This window comes from Condylura cristata, unplaced genomic scaffold, assembly GCF_000260355.1.
Source record: "Condylura cristata isolate star-nosed mole 26May11 unplaced genomic scaffold, ConCri1.0 scaffold00015, whole genome shotgun sequence".
Lineage (NCBI taxonomy): Eukaryota > Metazoa > Chordata > Mammalia > Eulipotyphla > Talpidae > Condylura > Condylura cristata.
This window is the reverse complement of record NW_004567116.1, coordinates 45,836,722-45,860,406: the sequence shown is the minus strand read 5'-3', so window position 1 is coordinate 45,860,406 and position 23,685 is coordinate 45,836,722. Positions and strand designations below refer to the sequence as shown.

The following is a 23,685-nucleotide window of genomic DNA, read 5'->3' as shown; positions in this document are numbered from 1 at the left end:
GACATTTTGTGGGGGTGAAGTGGGGATGGGATCAAAAATGGAGGGGTGGGGTGGGAAGTGCATGGGATTATGGTGATGGCACACGGGTGACTTGCTGATGGGAAACCTGCGGGGATTACAATTGAGATGGAAAAAAAAATGTACAAAATGATGTAAAAATAAACTTATAAAATAAAAAAAAATACTATTCATAGTATAACAAAAGCCTCTGTATGTGTTCAAGGTAAAGCTATATTAATAAATTTGGCAAAAGTTTTCAGTTTCTGAATATGGGTACAACTATTACTGACTTGGACTCCAGCAATTTTTCTTATTAAAAAGAGTATGTTACTCTTTCCATGTGACTGTAGGATCTGTCAATTTTTCTTTATAGTTCTGACCACCTTTGAATTGATGCATCTGAGTACTATTAGGTGCATCTAGTTTTAGGACTTTATATGTTTTCCTGGTGATTTATCCATTTTATCATGACCTCATGACCTTTCCCATGTGGCAAAATGCTTCCCTCACCTCCTCTCTTGTTAAGGTCAAGGTCCTTGTCTACAATTTGAGGTTCAAGTTATGTTTTCAATGGAGTTGGTCCTGATAGTCTGATTTACTTACTAAAACGCCATTATTATGCCTTATTTCCCCTCATTTTCTTTCTCTCCCCCTCCTTCTTAACCCCTCAGAGCTCTTACAGTATTTACTGATGTCCAAAGTATTTCGTTATTGAATCATTTGTTTTTATTGTTCTGACTGCTTTACCACACATAAAAGTTCTCTCCATTTCATTGAAAATGGCTGAATTTCATCTCTCCTTATGGCTAAAAAGTATTCCATAGTGTATATATACCATATCTTCTTAATCTGCTCACTTAGTGATGGGTTTTTAGATTGTTTCGTATTAGCTATTGTAAATAATGTTGCTATGAACACTGTGGAAAGAACATTTCATATTCTTTGGATAGATGTCCATGAATGGGGATGCTGAGTCATACAGTGTTTCCAGTTTTAGTTTTAAAGTAAATTCAGATTTCCATAATAGTTATACCACTTTACATTCCCATCAACAGTGTAATATGGTTCTGCTTTGTATCTTCTCCAGCACCTCCTATTAGAGGTTTTTAAATCTGTGCCATTCTCACAGGTACAGTATCTTACTATAGGTTTAATATGCATCTCTCAGGGAATTCAATGTTTTTCCATATGTCTACTGACTTTCTGGATATCCTCCTTGGTGAACTGTTCCCAATTCATTAAGTTATTTTTCTTGTTTAACTGTGTGTTTATGTATCTTGTATATATATATGTATGTGTGTGTGTGTATATATATATATATATATATATCTCCATTGTCTTTGTTCTACTAAAAAGATATGTAATTCTTAGATTTGTTTGTCGTCTTAGACCACATGACCAATCTCTAAGGATGTGGTAAAGTAGCTGATAGAGGATGCAGGTGAAGATGAAAAGGTCACAGAACACTGCCATTATTGCTGCTGACCACAAGTTCCTTGCTAACAAATGATTGATGCATATCAACACAGATATATTCCCTCTACCAATCTTCCCCAAATCCAGTTTGGGACAGGGTATTTCATGGTGGTACTCCTACCTGTGAACTAGGGAACATAAAATAGGGTAAAGCTTCCTCCTGCAAATATAGTCTCTTATCTGCTAAATCCTATTACAGACAATACTTACAATGGCCTCTAAGGCTCTTTGTGATCTAGCCCACTTCTCTGACCTCATCTTGTACCCTTCCTCCCTTAACCACTACACTTTAAGTCAGACAAGCCTTCTTTCTGCTCCTCAAACACAACAAATGTTCTCTTGTCAGATTTTTGTCCTTGGTTCTCTTTGCCAAGATGCAGCCCTTAGTTCTTCAAGTAGTTGGCTCATTCTCATCCTACTTTGTCTTCAGCAAAGGAGGTATCCACTGCCTCTTAGTTTCTGTTTATTCCTACATGGTACTAATGAAGCTTATGATATATACATTCAGTCATGAAAAATTCAAATATCAGCCTATATATAAGTAAGTTATCAATAAGTATTAGCTGAACAAATGAATATGAGCAGAATTTTATAATTTAAGAAAAACTTTATTTGCATACAAGTATGTGCCATATAACTAGATTTTCCTTTTTCATATTAAGTGCACTTAACAAAAAAAGGACTCTTTTTCCAATCTTATACCACTTCTGTAATCTTTCTATAACAAAAAAAGGCTCTTCTTCCACATCTTATACCACTTCTGTAATCTTTCTATAACAAAAAAGGGTTCTTCTTCCACATCTTATACCACTTCTGTAATCTTAACATTTATTTTGTCAGTTATAATTTACTTGGCTTTATTCTTCCTAATGCCCTTTCTCTTGTTCTTTATCTGCAAGAAATTTATGCTAAAGATAATACAAAAAAGAACTCTAAATTGTATTCCCTAACCACGATGCTTCGCATTTTGGCACCTTTGCCTTTTCCCACTCTTCCCTCTGTCAAAAATGTTCTTCTCTGCTCCCTCTTTATGTATACTCTTCCTTAAAAGTATTCTCAGAAACCTTCTCGAGAAAGCTTTCCCAGGTTAATTTAAGTGACCTAACTTTTTTTTTTAAAGATTTATTTGTGCATACAGAACTGGGGTACAGGACAGAGGCTCACGGGCAGCGAGAGGCTTCACCAGAGACAGAGTGGGGAGCAGAAAAGGCAGATCTACAAAGTACACTGCTGAGGGGAGCAGCAGGCGGGTCAGGAGAGGTCTGCCACACCATGTGGTCACCTCCGGGGCAGGTGGGAATCGAACTCATGCAGAAGTGGCTTTAGCTTCTCAGTGCTATGCTTTAACCCGCTGTGCCACCAGGGAGGGCCTGACCTAACTTTTTAATTTGTCACTGAACATATTCATTAAACTTAACAGTTCATTATGGTTTTTTTTCTGGAATCTGAGTAAGATGTTAGAAGGAATATCTTTATAGCCCCAGTGCAAGCTTAAATACTGCCCTAAGCTATTAACATTCTTCTGGATTTTTAACTTTCTTCCTTCTCAGATAGTTTTTTTTTTTTTAAGATTTATTTATTTTGCATACAGAACTGGGATACAGTCCAGATATGCAGGGTTGGTGAGAGGATAAACCAGAGACAGAGTGGGGTGAACAGGCAGATCAACGAAGGACACTGCTGAGGGGAGCTGAGGGTGGGTCAGGAGAGGTCTGCCAGCCATGTGGGTCACCTCCAGGGCGGGGATCGCGCTCATGCTGAAGAGGCTGTAGGGTTGTGATTGGCTTGCAGCATTTAGTCCTAACCTGTTGTGCCACCAGGGAGGACCTCTCAGATGGTTTTAAGATGCAAATATTTTACTTTTAATGGCACAGAAAAGCTCTATATGTATAATTTATTTTAGCAATATTATTTTAATAATTACTTATGTTTAATTCTCATTTCATTTTTTCTAAATTGTGGTTTCACATCCTGAGCAAAGACTACCTTCTTTAGGGCTCAAAGATAATTATTTTTTACTGTATTCATATGGACACTCACCAAATAATATTCTTTACACAGCTATTATCAAATTTAAACTTTAGAAATGGGTCAAACTTCTATGATGACTGTGATTAAGTGTTGTGGAGGAAACAAATTAAAATGCAAAATTTATGTAAGTAGAAATATTTGGAGAGTAATTTCAATTATACATGCAAGTACAAATTGCTGTGCTGGCTGACTGGTTAACTTGTCTTTATTTAAAGGTTTGTTGCCCTCTAGTGGATTAAATCGGTATGTCAAGAAAACTATAAAACAGCAAATTTGAGAGAAAGATCATAAAATGATTTCAAGTATTTTTGTTTCACCTGGCAAACCCCAGCATGTGGCAAAAAGATTTCCCATTCATTGTCTAATGGACAAGCCCCTCTCCAACTTTCAGACAGTTACTGTTAAACTACTCCCTTTGCTGTTTTCATAGTATTTTTCATGATATTTGTAACCCAGTTATATCTCTCTACTGCCTTACAGTATGGTGAATTCATGTTTTATGGATACATGAACAACACATCAAGAATGTGCAAATTCTAAAGTGAGGAAAACATGATGATAAACTTGAGAACAATTTTATATGTGATATCTCTTGCAATTAATCTTCCTAATTTTACTGGCAAGGATGATGAAACAATTAATACATTTCAGCTCCAATGAAGAAGCCATATTCCAATATAATAAGCTTTATGTAGTCACTTAGTTATCAATTATTTATTAATCAGCTGTTCAATACCAGGTGTTGGGATAATAAAAGTGCTGCACAAAATAGTCAAGGTTCCTTACCTGACCACTAGATTTAAAGTCTAGTAGAAGAGACATACATCAAACAACAAAAAACTTTTTTTGTGGCAAGTTGTATAAAGGAAATGTACATAATGCCATGAGAAAATGTAACAAAAGGACAGAGCAAGTCTTAATTTGGGGGGATGGTAGAGAAAGGATAGTTAGGAAAATGATAATTTCTCAATTGTATTTTCTCTTAAAGTCATCAAAGATGATTTTAAAGATTATCTTTAAAATATTTTAAGTGTTATTTTTAAAAATATGAAAATCAAATATAATACTAAGGGTAGTAAAGACAAGCTTGGTTTCTCTCAATCTCTCGAATAAAAAGTAAAAGCAAGGAGGTTGAGACAGAAAGAAAGGGAGAAAAGCATAAGGGACATCAAGTGAATCAAATATTTAATGAACTCAGGCTAATACAGCTAATGCATCATTTATCACTACTGTTGGTTCTGTCAATGGGCCTAGGTACAGTTCATTGATTTTAACCCCTACATTCTATGTTCATATTTGCCAAGTGGACTTCAAATGTTTGTGCATCAAATCACTTGGAGTGTTTGAAAGAACACAGATTTTTGGGCACCTACTCTAGAGTTTGATTCAGTTATTCTAAGTTCAAGAATTTGCATGTATCACAAATTGCCAAGTAATGCCCACACTTGAAAAACACTGGCCTGGCCATCAAGGCCACTGTGATTTTGTGGTTATAGTTAAATTGAAAAGCCTGAGAACATTTTAGCTGCTTCCTGTTACTCTGTAATTCCTTGCTCTATTATCTAACACCTTTTCAGCTTAACTACCTCACTACTAAGGTCTTAGAAGGCACCTTAGTAGTCTATGAAAATCCCTACCAACATACGCACATATATTTTTTTTCTTTTTATGATCAGACTGGAAACTTTAATATAACTCTTAAATGTTTGATCACAGAGAAAATAATTTAAGAATTTACTGTGAATTGGCTTATGAGGAAGGTGGTGAAGATTAGAAGTCCAAGATATGGGTCCTATTTTAAGAAAGTTACAGTCTAGCTGGGCTTGTATCTTTTGAATGCTTTACAATGGCGGATCCAGATGTGGTATCTGTGCTTTTTAATAAGTAATTTACCAGTCTTCAAGTGAATGAGTTTGCTCAAGTTTCATACTTGTGTGTGTGTGTGTGTGTGTGTGTGTTTTTAAAGATTTATTTATTTATGTATACAGAGTTGGCTTACCGGCCAAAGGTGCAGGGGTGGTAAGAAGATTCACCAGAGACACAGTGGGGAGCAGAACAGGCCAACTGACTAAGTACACTGCTGAGGGGAGCAGCAGGCGGGTCAGGAGAGGTCTGCCGTGCCATGTGGATCACCTCCGGGGTGGGGATCTAACTTATGCTGAAGTGGCTTTACCTTCTTAGTGCTGTGCTTTAACCCACTGTGCCACCAGGGAGGGCCATACTTGTGCTTGTTTTAAGACTCTTGCCAAAGGATGAAGTCAGTCTTAACTTTAAAAAGCTAATCCCTCAAAATAAAAATGAGCAAAGGATCTGAATAGACATTTCTCCCAAGATATAAATGGTCACTGGTACATGAAAAGATGGTCATCACCACTAGTTATTAGGGAAATGCAAATTAAAGCCATAATGAGACATTATGTTAGAATGACAATTATCAAAAAGAAAAAAAAATGCTACTGAGGATATTGAGAAAAAGGCAATTTTGATAGGAATATAAATTGATACTGATGCTATGGGAAAAGTATTAAGATTCCTCAAAAAGTTAAGAATAGAAATAACATATGATTCAGGCAATCCATTTATCTGAAGAATAGGAAAACACTAATTCAAAAAGATATATGCAGCATTATTTACAACAACCACAACATGGAAACAAATGTTCACTGACAGGTGAAAAGTATTGACATAGACTGCTCATATAATGGAACACTTCTGGTTATAAAAAACAGATGACATTTTACTATTTTGATGACATAAATAGATCTTGAGAGCATTAAGCTAAGCGAAATTAAGTCAGCTAAGCGAAATTAAGTCAGACTGAATAGACAAATACTGTATGATTTCACTCATATGTGCCTGTCTGTGGCAATGCAGGTGCCTCTCTTTTTTTTTCTCCTTTCCCCAGTAAACTTAGTGCTGTGCTTTAACTCGCTGCGCCACCAAAGAGGGCCATACTTGTGTTTGTTTAAAATGTGAGGGAAAAAAGCAAACTACAACAATATAAAGAACCAAATAAACAAAAACTACCTAGCCCACATCAGCAACCTAAAAACTCTTGGATGCAAGGAAAAGACTGGTGGTAACGAGGGGAAAGGAGTAGTATAGTGAAATGGGTAAAAGGTATCAATTATATGGTGATATGTAAACTAGACTTTTGGTGGTGATTACAATAAGATGTATACAAATATCAAAATATAATGGTGGGTACCCAAAATTGATGATATAAACCAGTGTTACCTCAATAAAACAAAAACTAGCCCCCAGTTTACATAATATATTACCAACTTCTCCCTCTTCATTCTTTTCCAGATAACTAGAAGTCATCCTTCATTTTTTCCCCCCATCATACAACCATCAGTAAGGTTTTAAATCTATTTCTGTATCTAGAAACCACCACTCACTACCCCTTCTATGAACTTCATAAATCCTGCAAATTTAGACTACCGTCACCTCCTGCTTACCACTGTATAAGCCTCCTAACTGTGTGTCTGTCTGGTCCTTTAACTTCCCTTTCTAAATATGTTCCAGCAGGACTGGTCTCTTCTTTTCTGCATACTAAGAATACCAAACCCCTTTCTGCTTCAGGTCTTTGAATATCCTACTCAATTATTTGGAATGATCTTCCTTTCCTCTGTTGCCTGGATCATCCTCATCATTTAGACCTCAGTTTCTGGAGTGAGCTCAAAGAGGCTTTTCCTGATCAACCTAACTAAAATAGTTTTCCCCTTTTAATCTTCTTAAGTCCATCCACAAAAGGTTTAAGTTTCATTTAGTATAGGAATCTGATTATATCACCCATCACTACAATTCTTGAACTTAGTAGTTCATGGGCAGAAAAAAGAAGCACTTAAAAACTATCTGTAGAATGAATTAAATAAGTACTGGATAATTTGTTAACCAAACTTGAAAAGGCCTTCCTGACTTAAAAGACTGAGACCAAAGGAATAAGTAAGAATTAGCAGGCTTGGAAATGGGGTTAGAATAGGTCCTGAGGAAGGAGGATGGGGTATTTGAGAATTCAAAAAGACATCCTGTAGGGTTGGTGCCTAGGATTAGAGTGGTGAAACACTGCTGGAGAGCCCAGAAGGGTCTCTATAAACTACTTGAAGTTTAGATTTAATCCGCAGGGCCAACAGCAGTGACTGACAGGTTTTTAATGGACTGCCCTAGACAGCCCGGCAATGTGGAGAGTGGCTGAGATGAAGAGACAGAAAAGAGAACCAGCTGGAAGGCTATTGTCCACAGCTCTGTAGCAATCATGGTGCTGGGCCAAAGTAATGACAAGAAGTGTGGCACGTGGGCCCTCCCTGGTGGCACAGTGGGTTAAAGCACAGCACTAAGAAGCTAAAGCCACCTCTGCACGAGTTCGATTCCTGCCTGCCCGGGAGGTGATCCACCAGGCATGGCAGACCTCTCCTGACCTCCCGCTGCTCCCCTCAGCAGTTCTGTTCCCCACTGTCTCTGGTGAATCCTCTCACGGCCCCTGCACCTCTGGCCTGCACTCCAGCTCTGTATGCATAAATAAATAAATCTTAAAAAAAAATAGATGGCACGAAATACAAGAGGCGGAGAGATTCATAAAACTGGATGAAACTGTGCGATAAGGAACTTAACGATTTTAATGGTTTGAGCACACCGCTCACTTACGTACTTTTCCCTCTGGACAGCTAATCAGCTTGGAAAAGACATTTTCCTACTGCGCACTATACAGAGCAGCCAGCGCTCCGCTCACCTCCCAAGCCAGAGCTGCGCCTTTCCCTTTCCCTACTTCCATTTCTGGTTCCAGAAGCGCACCACCGCCAGCCAGATGGCATCTGTAGCGTTCAATAAACGCGACCGCAAAAGCACTAAATGTAAAATTGTACTGTAAGTTTTCCTCGGTCACTACGTTATCTGACTAAGCTGTACAATTACTCTGCTAGCCTCCTGACTGCCGTCCCAGACAAGGAGACGGACTCCCGAAAACACTCAGCTCAGCGCTGCATAGGCCCTAACAACGTTAAAGCTTTGTTACGAAGCCCACAACCTTACCCGAGGCAAGAGGCCGGTACCGGGGCCCCGGCAGCAGCACCCCGCGCAGGGGCAGGTAAACACCGCCAGTCGAATCTCCCGCGTCTTCTTCCGCCGGAAGTGACCCGTTGCGCATGCGCCCTCAGCGACTCAGGCGAAGGCGCCGCAGAGGTGGCGATGAATCGCAATTGCCTCCGGGCTTTCGGGGACGACCGTTTTCGTCTTACCGGGTGTAGTGATAGGGTTTGACGAATGTCCTTCCCCAACTGGTGGAACTGTAGTACAGCCAGTCAAGTAGGTTTTGGGGTAGCGCTGAGCCAACTGGGCGCAGGAACCCCAGGAAGGGGTGGGAGTGGCGGGGAATGCCCCTGGGACTGAAGTTCCGCCGGGTGACCGGAAAGAGGAGTGGAAGCTGGTTGCCTGGAAGACCTGAGAAGGGGTCTTTGTCCGAGGGGGATGGAATCACCCGGGGTGGCTGGAGAAAAGGAGGCGGGGCCTGAAACGGGTTACCTGGTGCCGAGGAAGAAAGGGGTCACAATCCGAAAGAAGGGGCCGGGACCCCCACGGAATTAGGGAGCTAAGTGAGCTACGGGTGATCTCCGTTAAGTGATGAGTTGGGCAACACAGTAAGGGATGTGCGCGCGCATCCCAGATTTGGGGTGATCTACGGACCGAGTAGCATAAGGAATAACCTGACTAGGCTGGAAGTGGCGTGCAGAATCTGACCGAGCTGCCTGCGAAGCAAGCGAGCTTCACTTCCCTTTCTGTGAGTGATCCTTATGCAAGCGCCCCACTTCTCCGAGCCTCTTACGTGGGAATGACAGTCATAGGACACAAGAGAGCTGTAATGTTTGACTTAGATGAGACGATGAATATGTCACCTAGACTACAGTGACATGTGAATGGTAGCTGTTATTGTTACCATTACTTTCGAATTTGTGGAGGGCAAGTGGCTTGGCAACTGAATTGAGGCGAACGCGGCAGGGTTTAGGCGGTGACAAAGGCGGAGCTAGAAGGTGACCTGGCGGAAAAAGGGGGCTGGGGGCGATAGAATTCAGGTTGGGGTTCGGCGGTCAGTAAGAAGGGGCTTGGAGTGTGATCCCAACGAAGATGGACTCTGAAAGAGATGGAACGAAAGGGGAATGAAGCGTGGCGGCGCGCTCAAGGGAGGGGGCTGGATGCCTTGTGTGTTGCGAGTTTAACTACGGCTAGACGCTGGGAGGGGGACGGGTGACTTTGGGATTCCCCGGGGTGGAGCCTGTAGGTGGTGGGCGGAACCGCCTACTGTAAACTGCTCTGGCAGCGTGCTTCTGCTGATTTCTGTTCCACCCGCGCTGCAGCCGCCAGCCTAGCTATGGGGTACTGCGCCCTCCAGCTTCTGGTTTTCCTGACCCTCGGGGCCGCTCTCCGCGTTTCGCCGGCCTTGAGAGCCCTCAACAGTCTGCACTTGTCAACTAGCTCCACTTCGTTCCACTCTGTACCCAAGAAGTATTCGATTCACTACTTCCAACAGAAGGTAAGGGTGGGTGGGTGGACGTGGAGGGGCAGGCTGGGGGCTTCGCGGTCCCGGGACCAACCGACAGGGTTCCAGGCACAAGAGCTCACTCCGAACTCTTGACTCCCAATGCCTGGGACCTGAACTGTCAATCTTTAGCTTATACTTTTCACAAGGTAGCCCCAAGTGCCAGTTCTGTTTAAAAATCTCTCTTTCCACTATCAATAATTTATAATCAGTCCTGGCTCCACATACACTTCCATAATCGATCTCAACAGTCACTTCAGCCCTTTATGTTCTAAGAGGAAGGCCTTAATTTAAATTCCTTTTACCTTCCACCAAATTAAAATGTATTTAGTGCGGACTCTGGCCACTATTCCATGGCAGCAGTCATCCTTTGTACTAAATATAAAGTTCCAGTGTCTTATTAAACACTTACTAATATTTATTTTGCCTAAATGCCAGACTGTTATCTCATGCTCAGCTCAAAGGTGATTTTGCACCCTCTTAAATAATTGAAGTATAATCGACATATTTTGTATTAGTTTGATATTTTGTATAGTGATTTGATATTTGAATGTATTATAAAATGATCACCACAAAAAGTCTAGTTAAATCATCATATGTAGTTACATTTTTTTATCATGACAATTGTTAAGATTTATTTTGTTTTTTAATCCCCACCATATTCCTTATTTTCTTGTACCCCTCTCTCCACCTCCCTCTTAACCTCAGAGCCATCTTGTTACTTACTGATGTCCACTAGTTTTTCTTAAAGTATTTTACTTTTTTCAAATAGTTTGTTATACACACACATACGTACATACATATATATAGAATGTTCAGTGTTTGCTGTTGTTATTTGACTTTACTACACGTGATTCCCAAACTTCCTTCGTTTGCTGAAAATGACTGTATTTCACCTTTCCTTATGGCTGAATACTGTGGATATACCACATCTTCTTGATCCAGTCATCTACTGATAGACACTTAAGTCATTTCCATGTGCTAGTTATTGTAAATAATGCTGCTATAAACATTGTAGTTTTTTGTGTTAATTATTTCCTTTTCATTGTATTGATGCCCATAGTTGTATTGCTGTGTATTTTTATCATAGCAGCTTTTAGATATGTAATACTATCAATATATTATTGACTGTAGTTGCCATGCTGTACACTATTACCACATGACTTATTTAAATGCACTGCAATTTGTAACTTGGCCCTTTCATGTCTACCCCACCCAATCAATATGTTCTGTTTCTATGAGTTTGGTTTTTGTTATGATGCACAAATAAGTGAGGTCATGCCATATGTATTTGTGCCTTTCTTTGCCTGACTTCATTTAGCATAATACCCTCAAGGGTTCATCCATATGGTTGCAGAAGATTTTGTTCTTTTTTATGGCTGAAGACTACTCCATCGTATGTGTGTTGTGTGTGAACTATATATATATAAATAACTATCCATTTGATGGAGACTTAGGTTATTTCCTTATCTTGATTATTGTAAACAATACTGCAGTGAAATGGGGGTGCATGTTTAGAGTTAGTGTTTTTACTTTTTACTTTTTTTTTTTTTTTGAGTAAATACAGGAAGTGGAATTGCTGGATCATGTGATAGTTCCTTTTTAGTTTTGTTGAAGAATCTTCAAACCGTTTTCCATAATGGCTGTACATTCCTACCAGCAGTGTGCAAATGTTCCTTTTTCCACTATATTTTTGCCAACACTAGTTACTCTTGTCTTTTTGATAACAACCATTCTAGGGGGTGTGAAGTTTTATCTGAATTTTTTGATTTGCATTTCCATAATAATTAGTGATGATGAAACACCTTTTCATATACCTTTTGCCCACTGCTATGTTTTTGGTGTGTTTTTTTTTCCCCGAACAATGTCTATTCACTTTCTGACCATTTTTAAATCAATTTTTTTACTATTACATTCTATGAATTCTTTTTATGTTTTGGCTATTAATATTTTACATATATTTGATTTACAAATTCTTTGTCACATTCAGTTGCTTGCTTTTTCATTTTTTTGACTTTTTGCTTTTGTTGGCTTTACTTTTTGTGTCAGATCCAAAACATTATTGCTCAAAAAATGTTGACTGATATCAATGAGCATATCATCGATGTTTTTGTTTGGAAGTTTAGTGGTTTCACATCTGTACATAAGACTGATCATATATGTAGCCCAAGCTTGTAAAGCAAGCTGTAGGAGTATGCCAAGATCATATGGAATTAACAGTGTTATAGTTCTGAAGTTTGAGTTTGGAAGTATAAGGTAGACTTGTGTTTGGCCATTGCATGAGGCATTTCCAAAGAAGCCTATGTGGAAAAATCAAAATAGAAAAGCAAACGAACACTATTTCTGACTTCATTTACTCAGTTTTATTAAGTGCCTGAAAATAGCGCAGGGGAAAGAGTGTGCACATGTATTCAAGGCGTGGTGAAGTGCAAGTACCAAATCCCCAGGGTGTATATATGTGCCTGGGAGGAGCAATTGCAAATCAGTATCAGTGGCAGTTGTTCCTGAGGGAGAGATTAGTAGGCAGGGAATGAGGACAGTAAGGAGGAGATAGGAACTACTAATAATCTCCACTGCCAGAGAAAGAAAGTAAATGGATTAAGGAAGAGTTTAATTGTAGGGCAATTTTGAAGTCCCATGCAGGTTATTAAGACCACTTGATGAGGTTACATTTAGTTTCTTGAATGTGAGTATAGAATTGGTGAAGACTTTTTTTTTAATCAGGAGTAACCTTTTGCCAAATGTGTAAAACAGAAAGAGACATGGAGACCTGGTATGTATGCAAGGAAGTAATTATACTGATGGCCCTTAGGATTTATACCTAATAAGAAGAGAAGTGAGGAGATAGGGTAAGGGTCAGTGAAAAGGTAGAATATATGAGATTGAAGGATTGGGGAGTCATAGTAGTAGAGGGATGAGCTGGAAAGATAAGAGGAAGTAGAATGCTTGAAATTGAGGTATGGTGGTGTTGGCATGAAGGCTGAGAGGTACCCTGGGGCCCAGATTTTCATGGTCTGCATCTACTGTATAAAGGTAAAGCATATTCTTATGCTTTATTCTTATGCATATTCTTAGGTGTATAAGATCTAATAGAAAATAATTTTATTAGGATTTTGAGCACAGAAAAGGAAGGAAAGAAAGGATATGGTTTCCCAAGGTAACAGCTGAGTAATATTCCATTGTATAAATATATCACAACTTTTTGACCCATTCATCTGTTTGGGGCATTTAGGTTGTATCCATATCTTAGCTATTTAAATAGTGCTGCAGTAAATATAGGAGTGCAGGTTTCTTTTAGAATTAGAGTTTTTGTATCGTTTGGGTATATTCCCAGGAGTAGAATGACTAGATCATATGGTAGATCCATTTTTTGTTTTGAGGAACCTGTCCATGGTGGTTGGAGTTGTTTGCTTTCCCACCAACAGTGTAAAAAGGTTTTTTTTTTTTTTTTTAAATTTCTACATCCTCTCCACAATTTGTTGCTGCCAGCTTTTTTGATGTGTGCCATTCTTAATGGAGTGAAGTGGTATCTCATTGTGGTTTATTTGAATTTCCCTGATAACTGAAGTTGTTGAACATTTTTAATATGCCTGTTGGCCATTCTCCTTTCTTCTTTGGAGAAGTGTCTTTTTAGTTTTTTTGCCCATTTTTGACTGGAATATTACTCAGTGATTAAAAAAGCAAACAAACCAATGCCCTTTCTGGCAACATGGATTGAAGTGGAAGGGATTATGGTAGCAAAGTTAGCCAGATGAAAAAAGATAAATACTGGATGGTCTCATATGTGGACTATAGAGAAAACAAAGGGTTAAGACAAATATCAAAACTGGCAAGCTGATCATGAATTGAATTATATAGCAAAGGGGGAGCGGGGAGGCAGAGGATGCAAAAACAGGTGAGGGAAGAACACAAGGGAATATGGTGATGGTTGTCGGGTGACAAGGTGGTGGGAGAACTATGGGGACTACAATGATTTAAGAAAAAAGTTTAGTAAAAAAATAAAAAATAAATATATTTAGGTAACGACTCCCATATCAGCCTCACTCATGTCTCATCCCAGTGTCTTCATGTCCTCCAAGTCCCGGGTGCAAGCCCAAGAAGCAAGCAAGCCTCTCTGCTCCATGTATCTCCTTCAAGCTTTCCTGTTTCTGTAAGAATCTGTCTTGCGAGGTTCTATATTTTCATTTGGGTTCTCAGTTCCACCTCTCTATAGGTGGGGCAGAGAATACAAAACCTCTCCTTTCTTTGGACATTACTTTCTAATAGTGGGAATGACAATATGTGGAGATTTGATTAGAGAAGAGAAAAAGGATTAAGGGGACTGGATATTAAAATCACCAAGAATTATGAAAAGATTTGTGTCTTGCAATGCCATTGAACAAGGAACTAAAATCTCTAAGGAATGAGGAAAATGAATCAGGAGTCAGTTGATGGTTATATCAAAAGGGATAATGTAATGTTACAGTGTGATAACATAACTACTTGGGGAAAAGGGAGGGAGAATTAAGAACAGGGGAGCAACTATTCCAGCTGCAAGGACTAGTGGTAGGAAAGGTTTGAGAGAGAAATTAGCTACCACTTGGGTGGGTCAAAAGATTTTTATACTGGGGCGGGGTGGGGGTGGGTTGGTGGTGGTGGCGTTGGGACTGAGGGTATGTGCGAGAGAGTTTGAGAGAGGAAGAGAAGGAAACCTGAATAGTGGTCTCATCTTTAAACACAATTTTGAGAATTAATAATACAAATCTTCTGTTTAATAAGGTGCTACCATTTCACAGGATGAAAATTTAATTTGTTTAATTATCTTTATGAGAAGTCTGGCTGTTTAATCCATGATCATAAATTTATTTTGCCATCTAAGAGGAAATAAGCAGTCCTTGTAAATTGGATTTATAATTTTCAGCATATGAAATGAGAAAAATGATACCACAAATTATTTAGTGTTCTTAATAAGATATCCAACATAATCATGTTATATTTCTGTAATATACATCTTTCCTCAGAGTATCATAATTAAGATAGTGATGAATGTGCACTAAAGTTTTATAGGACTGTAATCACTGGTGACAGGTGAATAGAAAGGCAAAAGTAAACATATCGTATTTGGATAAAAGAGGCACTCACTGTTACTAAATTTCTGCTGTGTGGCTATCATCAGCTCCAAGGTAGCTAGCAATATTTTTTTAAATGTTACTTTGCAAAGATTGCTATAGTTTTATATCATAATTTCTTCCTCATAAGTGGCAGTATTAAACACATAAACATGTATGTGTGTTTGGCAATGGTTTCAGACTTGGGAGGTGCATGCTGTTATAAAATATATTACTTCCTGCAGGTTCTTGTTGGTCATGGCACACATGTATTATCGAACTTTATCAATCCAAGACCTTGCTGGAATAGATAATTTTTCATTTTACATGCAGGAAAAGAAGCTCAAAGACAAAAAGTAACTTATTCAAGTGGCTCTAGTAGAAGATAGCACTCACACTCAAACTCAGATTATATCTTCACATTCCCTTCTCTTTCCACTATATAACTTATGATTTTCAGGAGGAAAAAAAAATAACAAAGGTTTTGAAAGATGCCCTTGGTACTGGTTAGTACAGAAGTGTTTCTGTATGTGTATTTAAGCCTTGGCACACACTGGCGTTTTTTAGGTTTTCCTGATGCCATATGACAAAATATGTTTGGCTAGCATCATTGTGATTTAGTGACCTACTTTAAATAAGGAATTACATCCCAAACAATGGCTGTGATTCAGCAGATAGGAAAGTGAGGAAGTAGTTGTTATCATTTGTCAGTGAACTTTTATTTTTATGCAGGTTTGAACCACAGGTCACTCTGCAGACACTGTCCTTTAAAACTGTCGGAAGCCCCATCACTTCCTGAGCTGATAGCCTCTTCCTTTGAGGGAGCAGCTTATACAGTAATTTCAGAGAGTTGTGGTAATCACTCCTGCTCCTTGGCATTGGATGCTTCCTTCCCCTTGAACAATTGGTTTTAAATGACATGAGTTGTGCAGCCAGTGCAGACCAAAGCAGGCCTTTTGTTTGCCTTTTTATTTAGTCTGATTTCTAGAAAATGTCCACACTTTAAAAAAGAAGGGAATTAATATTTACTAAACTCCTTTTTGTTATCTCAAGGGCAGCAACTTTGGATTTCATTTATCTGTGGGTCTAGGAGCCACAGCACTAAACTCAGCACATTTGAAGCTGAGCTGATGGAATCATTCATCCTAACATCAAACACTTAAAACACAAAAAATTAACATTAGGCAAGGTGTGGAAAAGCCTGCTGCTGTTCTTTATACACCTCCAGTGCTTTGGTATCTAAGAATGTGAACGTTGCCTGATAAAATGGATGTTGGCTGAGGAGCTAGAGTTTTACTTTCCTCAAAATAAGGATCATGTTATTGAAAGATTTCCAGAAGGGTGTTTCAGCCAGATTCTATAACAATACCAAATCCTTTTATTAATTTTAATTTATAGTCATTTATCTGTAGTTTCTGTTTGCCAGATGATCTCTTTTTTTACTACACACACCATCCAAGTGTAAACATGCATTTACTTTGCTTTAGGTCTTCCTATGAAGATTCAGTTTTTAAAATATGTACTTCTTTGATATTTATAGTATCTGGTCTGTTTAATGCATGCTTGTACCCTTCTCTTAAGAAATATCTCCCTCCAGGAAGCCCTTCTTTGATTGGAAACATAATGAGGTCTTATGTTATTCTTTTGTTTTTATATCATACTCCATTTGCTGTCCTCCCCTCTTCTTTGCTTACACACATCTAACAAGTGCAGGCAACGTTAGTGGACTTGTAGAATCCATGTGCCTCATTTTCACTCTTTTTTAAAGTTTTATTTATTTATTTATGCGTAGACAAACTTAGAGTGTAGACCAGAGGTGCAAAGGAGGGAGGTCTTGGGGGGGGATGATAGGATTCACTAGAGATAGAGTGGGGAGCAGAACAGGCAGGTCTACTGAAATCCACCTCTGAGGAGAGCAGCAGATGAGACAGGAGAGGTCTGCTGCACCATGTGGGTCACCTCACTGGGTGAGGAGCGAACTCAGACCACAGCAGTGATAGGGTGACAACTCTGAGACTTAATCCCTTTACCACCAGGGAGGCCTCTCAGTGCTTCGTTTTAAAACTTCCAAACAGCTGAGCTAGGATACCTTGACCACCCCACACCTTGTTCAGCTAGGTAGGCTTAGATGATGCATGTGAGTCTTAGAATCAATCTTTGAAATTATTAGAGAAGTAAATGTGCTAGGAAAAAGCTTTAAGATTTAGTGTATAATTTCATTTATTATTGATACTCTGTGCCAATCATCACACATTTTTTTTGTACACATTAGCTGGGATGTGACTTGTATAGTGTTGGTTGCTATACTGTGCTTGGATTGGTTTGTCTTCCTTCTTTCTGTACCTGACAAACTCCTTTTCATTCTTCACTGCTCAGGTCTTGCATCATCTTCTCTATGTAACTTTAAGGGATAGCATTGCATCTCCTCCATAGCCCAGGTAATTGACTGTTCCTTTTGTGCCTTCTGTTATACTTCATAGATGTTTCTGTACTACTATTTTGACCGCAGTCATTTCTTTCTAGGTTGGTGTCTTTGTTAGTGAGCACTCTGGGATATAGCTGGGGTTATATCCATTAGAGTATCTTCAATGTATGCCCTCAACAGCTGTTTGAATGAGTTCCACTGGACCAAGCTGAAGTAATTACTCCCTTTTCTAAATACTGTGAGCATTTGCTTTTATTATATTTTGCTTAGTGTTACTAATCCGGCATGAACACTGCTCAGTCAGAGCAGAAGCTGGTCATAGAGCAGAGGCTTTTTCCAGTGCTGTGGGCTAGTCTTTTAGAAGTAGAGGAGCAAAAAGGTAGGTGGGTGTAGAGTAGAGATGGCATCATGCATTGCCAACTGGAATGAAAGTATTTCAATATTTTGAGAGTTAGAGAATTATCCATCTTATGGCTTATAGGTAGTGAGTGCCTAAAAAATAGGATTTTGCTTATATCACTTAGAATTCTTCCTATAGGAACCTGAGTGCAACCCAGAGTTGTAAGTGTACAAAGCAAGTCAAACTTTCATAACAAATACTGGTGTTACTACATTATACTCCCTTCTAAAACTCCTTTGATTTTTAACTTTCCTGGATAGAAAACCTTGGAATCACATGATTCTCTCATCTTCATGGCAGAATCCTATCAGTCACTGAGACATTTCCATGATATCTTGCTAGTTTCTGTTCATTTATATTCTCAGGGTTACTGCTTCATTTATATTCTCAGGGTTACTAAACTATGGCAATAGTCTCTTCAGTCCCTCTGTTTCTTCTCCTCAGTCAAGACCATCCAGCTTCATGGTTTCCTACTCCTTTATTCTTTTCCAATCCAGGCCTTATTGAGTCCCTGGAACCTGACCTGGTCTAGAATGGGCTCTCCTTCCCCAGGTTCCTTTAGACTTACTATCTGTAGTATCCATTTGACTGTTAACTCTGCTATACTTTGTGAAATGGCTCTTGTCACCTGAATTGTAATTATATCTTTTAGAATATGATTTATCAAGTAGTTTTACCTCAAGTGGAAGCATAACAGCTCAGGACATTTACATTTTTTAATTTACTGATAATTTTAAATTCTGTAGCTAGGCTGTTGAATAGCATGAAATTTTGTTATAGAGAGATGCTGACTCTGACACACTATAATTGAGTTCATAACCCACTAGTGGGTCACAACTAGTGATCCAGTTTATAAAGCACTAGTTTAGACTATACCAGTCTTAAGAGATCAGTGTTTCTCCAGCAATGGAGAAGTGAAGTGAGGCCTGGAATCAAAAATGTTTACTAAAGAACAGTGAAAAAAAATATCTTGCTATTTACAGCATGGATGGAATGGGAGGGGATTATGCTAAGCAAAATAAGTCAGAAGGAGAATGACAAATACCATATAGTGTCACTTATTTGTGGAATGTGGAGAAACAAAGAGTCAAGTAAAGCCTAATTAATAACAAATTCAAGAAATTTGACTGTATTTGAGGCTACCAGAAGGAAGGGGGCCAAAGTAGAGACTGCGGTGGTGGTGGGTGTGGTAATCACACCTAAAGGGGGTGATCCTGTACTTCTGAATTGTATATGACACTGTAAATCAATGTTAAGTCAATTTAACTAAATTAAATACTAAAGTGTTGCAAGAGAAATGTTCAGCACTGGAGTGTAGAGGAGAAGGAAATGCACAATAAAAACTCCCACGTGTAGGAAGATGGTTCTGTTTGAGTCTGAAGAGGCTTGGCTATCCCTTAGTAGTCTTAGAGATTTTCCGTTGATAATTAAATCTTTCATGTCATAGGCATGTTTATTTGTTTTTGACAAAGACAGGTAGAAATAATACACAGTCACTTCCTCTTTACTTAATCACTACCTTGTTTGCCTTCTTGGTATTTATGTGTTCATTTAAAAGCAGGGCTGGTAATTGAGAATTCTTGATTTGGATTGTATTTCTAAACACTAAAGCGCAAAGCAGGATAATGTAGGGAGAAGATTTATTTCTGTTTATACTCATCCATTTGGGGAGGATGCATAAAAAAGGCTATTTTAAAATTAGGGAATTCACGAAGGTACTAGCCTATGGGATGAAAACATCATCACTTGCAAATAATTATAATTACCTTCTCATTGTAGGCTGGTGGATAGTAATTTAAAAGGGAGGAATGTCCTATAGTAAGTAGTGATGGTAGACTATAATTACCTCTGAGTTTCGTCCTTCAGAATGTACACTTTTTCTTTTTCTTGTTTATAGTTTTCACGGCATCTCTTCCCTAATTGAAGATCCTTTGTATAAAGGTTACTTTATACCATTTTTACTGCTTCCATGAGTATAGAACTGAACCTGGGAAACTGTATCACCAGACTGCTTTTAGGTTCAGTAAGGCCACTAGCCCAACCTTGTGAAAATATTCATACAGTTGTACTGTACTTGTGTGTGTGTATATTTTTAATACCAGAAGATAAAATTATTGATGGCTAGTAATCATCAGAGAATATTTGCTATAACTCAGAAAGATGTTAGTAACCCCTTTAATAGATGAGGCACCTGAATTCAGAGATATGAAATAATTTTGTGTGATCCACTGAGCTGGAAAGTGACACAGAGTAACAGTGGGAGACTTAATTTTCGCAGAATGTTCAGAGCAGGATCTTGGCAATAGTAAATTTAATTTTACTTTGTCATCTTTAATTTATTTTCTCATTTCATTTCAAGACAGGTGACAAAATGGTTTTTTCTACTGGGAAAGGAGCACTCTCCTTTGGGCCTAAGGTTTTCTTGGAGCTTTATGGAGGGTACAGTGCTGAGTGAACATTTGGATGGGTGGAGGATAAAGTAATTTTCTGTGATGACATGAAGGAGGATGAAATTCCAGTAAGGCAGGTGAAAATTCAAGTGCAGCAGCCTTAGAGGAGACTCGAGAAAACTTACTATATCCAGAGGATTTCTGAATTGTGAAGTAGGAGAGTGCCAAGTGGTGAAAGATGAGGTTGGAAAAGAAGTGGACAGGCTCCCAGTATAGATATTATCAACTCCTCTTAGGTTTTCTTCAGTTTTGCTTCCCTTACTATCAGTTAGTTGAGTTATAGCTCTGTGCTGCAACATAGTGAACATCTTGTGTCTTGCCTGCTTTCACTGTCCCTTGTGTAGAAGTTGTTTCTGTGCTTGCTTGTCTCCACTAACTTGGGCCTCTGGTAACAAAGGCTGTTTATGTTTGTATTCACTATAGCCAGGTGCCTGGAATAGGTATTGAGGAAGTGGTGGGAAGATGAAAAGGCCTTGTCTTTGCTAGAAGACTCAGTGCTAATCATAGTCATCTGTGTTTATCACTCCTGTCCTTTTCAAGATTGAGTTTTTTTTTTTAAGATTTTTTTTTATTTATGCATACAAGAGTTGAGGTGTAGGCCAGAGGTGGCGGAGGTGAGAGGATTCACCAGAGACAGAGTGGGGAGCAGAAGAAGCAGATGTACTGAAATATACTGCTGAGGGGAGCAGCGGGAAGACAGGAGAGGTGTGTTGTGCCATATATGGGTCAGCTACCTCGTCAGGGATCGAACTAGTGCTGCAGTGATTATGGATAGCTTCATAATGCTGCATCTTAGCCCCTTGCACCACCAAAGAGGATCCTTGAGTTGGATTTTTAACTTGATCATTTTAGGATCTGTTTATACTTGAAAATGGAGTTTGACTGGCACCCCAAGGGCTCCTCTCAGAGTTAATTGGTGTAGCCCACGTCTACACTAGGTTATTTGGCCTTCTGGTGTTATATCACATTTTTCACTTCTATTCAGTTCAGCATGGCAACCATTGATGTCCTGGGCCCATTATGTGTTGTGCTGTGGAGGTTCAGACATGAATGAGAAAGGGGAGGTGGCATGGCATAGTGGGGAAAACACACCTTCTCCATTTCATAGGGATTCTATGAAGAACAATGAGGGAAAGTTATTTGTCCCCTACAGTTTTTATAGGGCAGATAGGAATAATGCACCTGACTTGATCAATAGATCTTACATTTTATATATGGTTACTTTAGTCTTGGAGTTTGTAATAATATAGTAGGTATACAATGCATGTATATATAAATAACTAGTGCAAGCTACTTTTGAAAAGAATTAAATTTAACATGGAAACACCAAGAAGGCAGGAGGGCCAAGGAAGTGGCATTGAATAAAATCCCTTATTTTTGCATCATTCACATACTTATTTAGAAGACTGTGGAGGTCACAGACTTAATTTACTATTGCCAAGACCCCTGCTCTGAGCATTCGGTGAAAATTCGGTCAACCGCTGTTGTTCTCTGTCAGATTCAAACCTATATAATTATAGTTTCTAAGTATTTGTGTATTTGCTTTTTGTCTGTTTCTTTGAGTAGACTATATGCATTATGAGAGCAGACACTATCCAGTGTGTTCACTTTTCTATCCCTAGCACTTATCCCATGGTAGGCATTTAAGAAATGCTTGTTAAATAAGGGAGTGACTGCTTCTAACCACTGACTGTCATTTCTCTGTATATCCTGTTAGCTCTGGGTGATGCTATGTAAGATGGTGACAACAGTGGCAGAAGCACCTGAAAGTAATCAAAGAAGCACCTTGGTCCTGTTTGAACTTGCTTTCATTGTTTGGAGCTTTTGGTTTCAACTGAGGATATCCTTTTCCCTTCCTTTATCTTTTTTCAGTGTCCTTATCATTCAGACCAGATAAGTGGTGAAAACAATGAGGAGTTTGTAGAGTGTATTTTTATGTTGATGATAAAAAGTCTCTAGAGGCCGTATTATAGTGAAAATAGGGACTGAAATTCTTTGTCAAAGTGCACCAGGAGGAAAAGGCTGAGGCAGCTGTTTTCTTTGTTGCTTCCTTTTGTGGATGCTTTTATTGGAGGATTTTATGAAGCATAATTTTTCAGAATTCTAAATGCTTTTAAAATCATGTATTAATCAATGTAATAAAAATAATTTGTTGTGTTGACAATACTACACTGATAGATGGCAGTTGCTGGCCTTTTCATGGTAGAAAACCATACAGCATCAGTTGCCTATCAAGAGGACAGGAAAAACATGGGTGAAACTAAACAATGTGTTTTCTCATTTAGGGCATGAATCTGCTGACCAGATAAATTTTATCTGCTTGATGACCAACTGTTGAAACCATGCACCAGTCCCCTGGCCATAGTTATAATCTTTTCAACAAGGCATTCCACTGATACACTTCTGGGGTCCTTTGTCATATACCAGTCAACGACCCCCCGGGCATTTCCAGTCATATCATGATGCACACCCTTTCCAGTGTGATCACGCTTTCTGTTCTTGATTGATTTTAAAGACACCTTGTAAGGTTTGGCTATGGCTGATTGGCTAATTGTATAGGGATGCAACACTGCAGGTAACAGAATGGTGGCCGAACAGGCCACTTAATGTTTAGCAGACTCACTATTAATTAATTTCAAAATAATTTCTAAAAAGAGGATGCTGCTGGTTTCTGTTTCAGTGGTTCTCACAGTATGATCTACAGAAGATCCTGTCTGAGTAAGAAGATCCTGTCTGAGTAATAAGGAAATGCATTTTAACATTATATTGTATTTCCTTGTTTATAGTATTATTTAAAAAATAGCTTATTAATTTCACAGAGGTAACCAGGTAAAGATTACATATATTCCTTGATGTCTGCTGGAAGGAAACAAATACTATAAATTTTGAGAACTAATTCTCTTTGTATAATTTCATTAAGTTGATTTTGGAGGAAAGGGTAAAAAATAGAATTTAAGTTCTATTAAGTGTTTAATGGAGGCTAATGATTTTGGAATTTTCTCACCAGTTTTGTGGGACTCTTAACTCCCACAAATATCCACAGTTAGGTCAGTGCAAAATCAGTTATTAAAGGGCAGCAGTGGTAGGTAGAACTGTTTAACAGAACTTCTAAGTTATATTGCTAATGTCATACAATTGTGATCTTTCCTGGGTGTCTTACGATTTTGGAATATGAATATTTTAATATGTGTTTTTTAATATATATAGTGATTAGAGAGCCATGGGTTGAAACCTGGCTCTTTTAGAAGAGTTCTGTTTATTTTTCTCCCTTTCTTTACTGTCTT

At 38.7% G+C, this 23,685-nt stretch overlaps 2 protein-coding genes across 4 annotated transcripts in view; one reads left to right on the top strand and one right to left on the bottom strand.

Annotated features, from left to right (window-relative positions):
- DDIAS (DNA damage-induced apoptosis suppressor) overlaps positions 1 to 8,612 on the bottom strand; it is a 28,859-nt gene extending 20,247 nt beyond the window's left edge. For both annotated transcript variants that reach the window (XM_004683709.2, XM_012725084.1), the window contains exon 1: positions 8,539 to 8,612. The gene's annotated coding sequence lies outside the window, so the exon portion shown is untranslated. The remainder of the gene's footprint in view (positions 1 to 8,538) is intronic.
- A 64-nt stretch (positions 8,613 to 8,676) lies between these two features.
- PRCP (prolylcarboxypeptidase (angiotensinase C)) overlaps positions 8,677 to 23,685 on the top strand; it is a 56,880-nt gene continuing 41,871 nt past the window's right edge. Inside the window, exons 1-2 of one of the 2 annotated variants that reach the window (XM_004683245.2) lie at positions 8,677 to 8,811; positions 9,858 to 10,033. In XM_004683245.2, the coding sequence (XP_004683302.1) occupies positions 9,872 to 10,033 (162 nt within the window). In that variant the 5' untranslated portion in view covers positions 8,677 to 8,811; positions 9,858 to 9,871. Of the gene's footprint in view, positions 8,812 to 8,913; positions 9,284 to 9,857; positions 10,034 to 23,685 lie in introns of those variants that run through there. The other variant, XM_012725696.1, reaches the window with a different exon arrangement.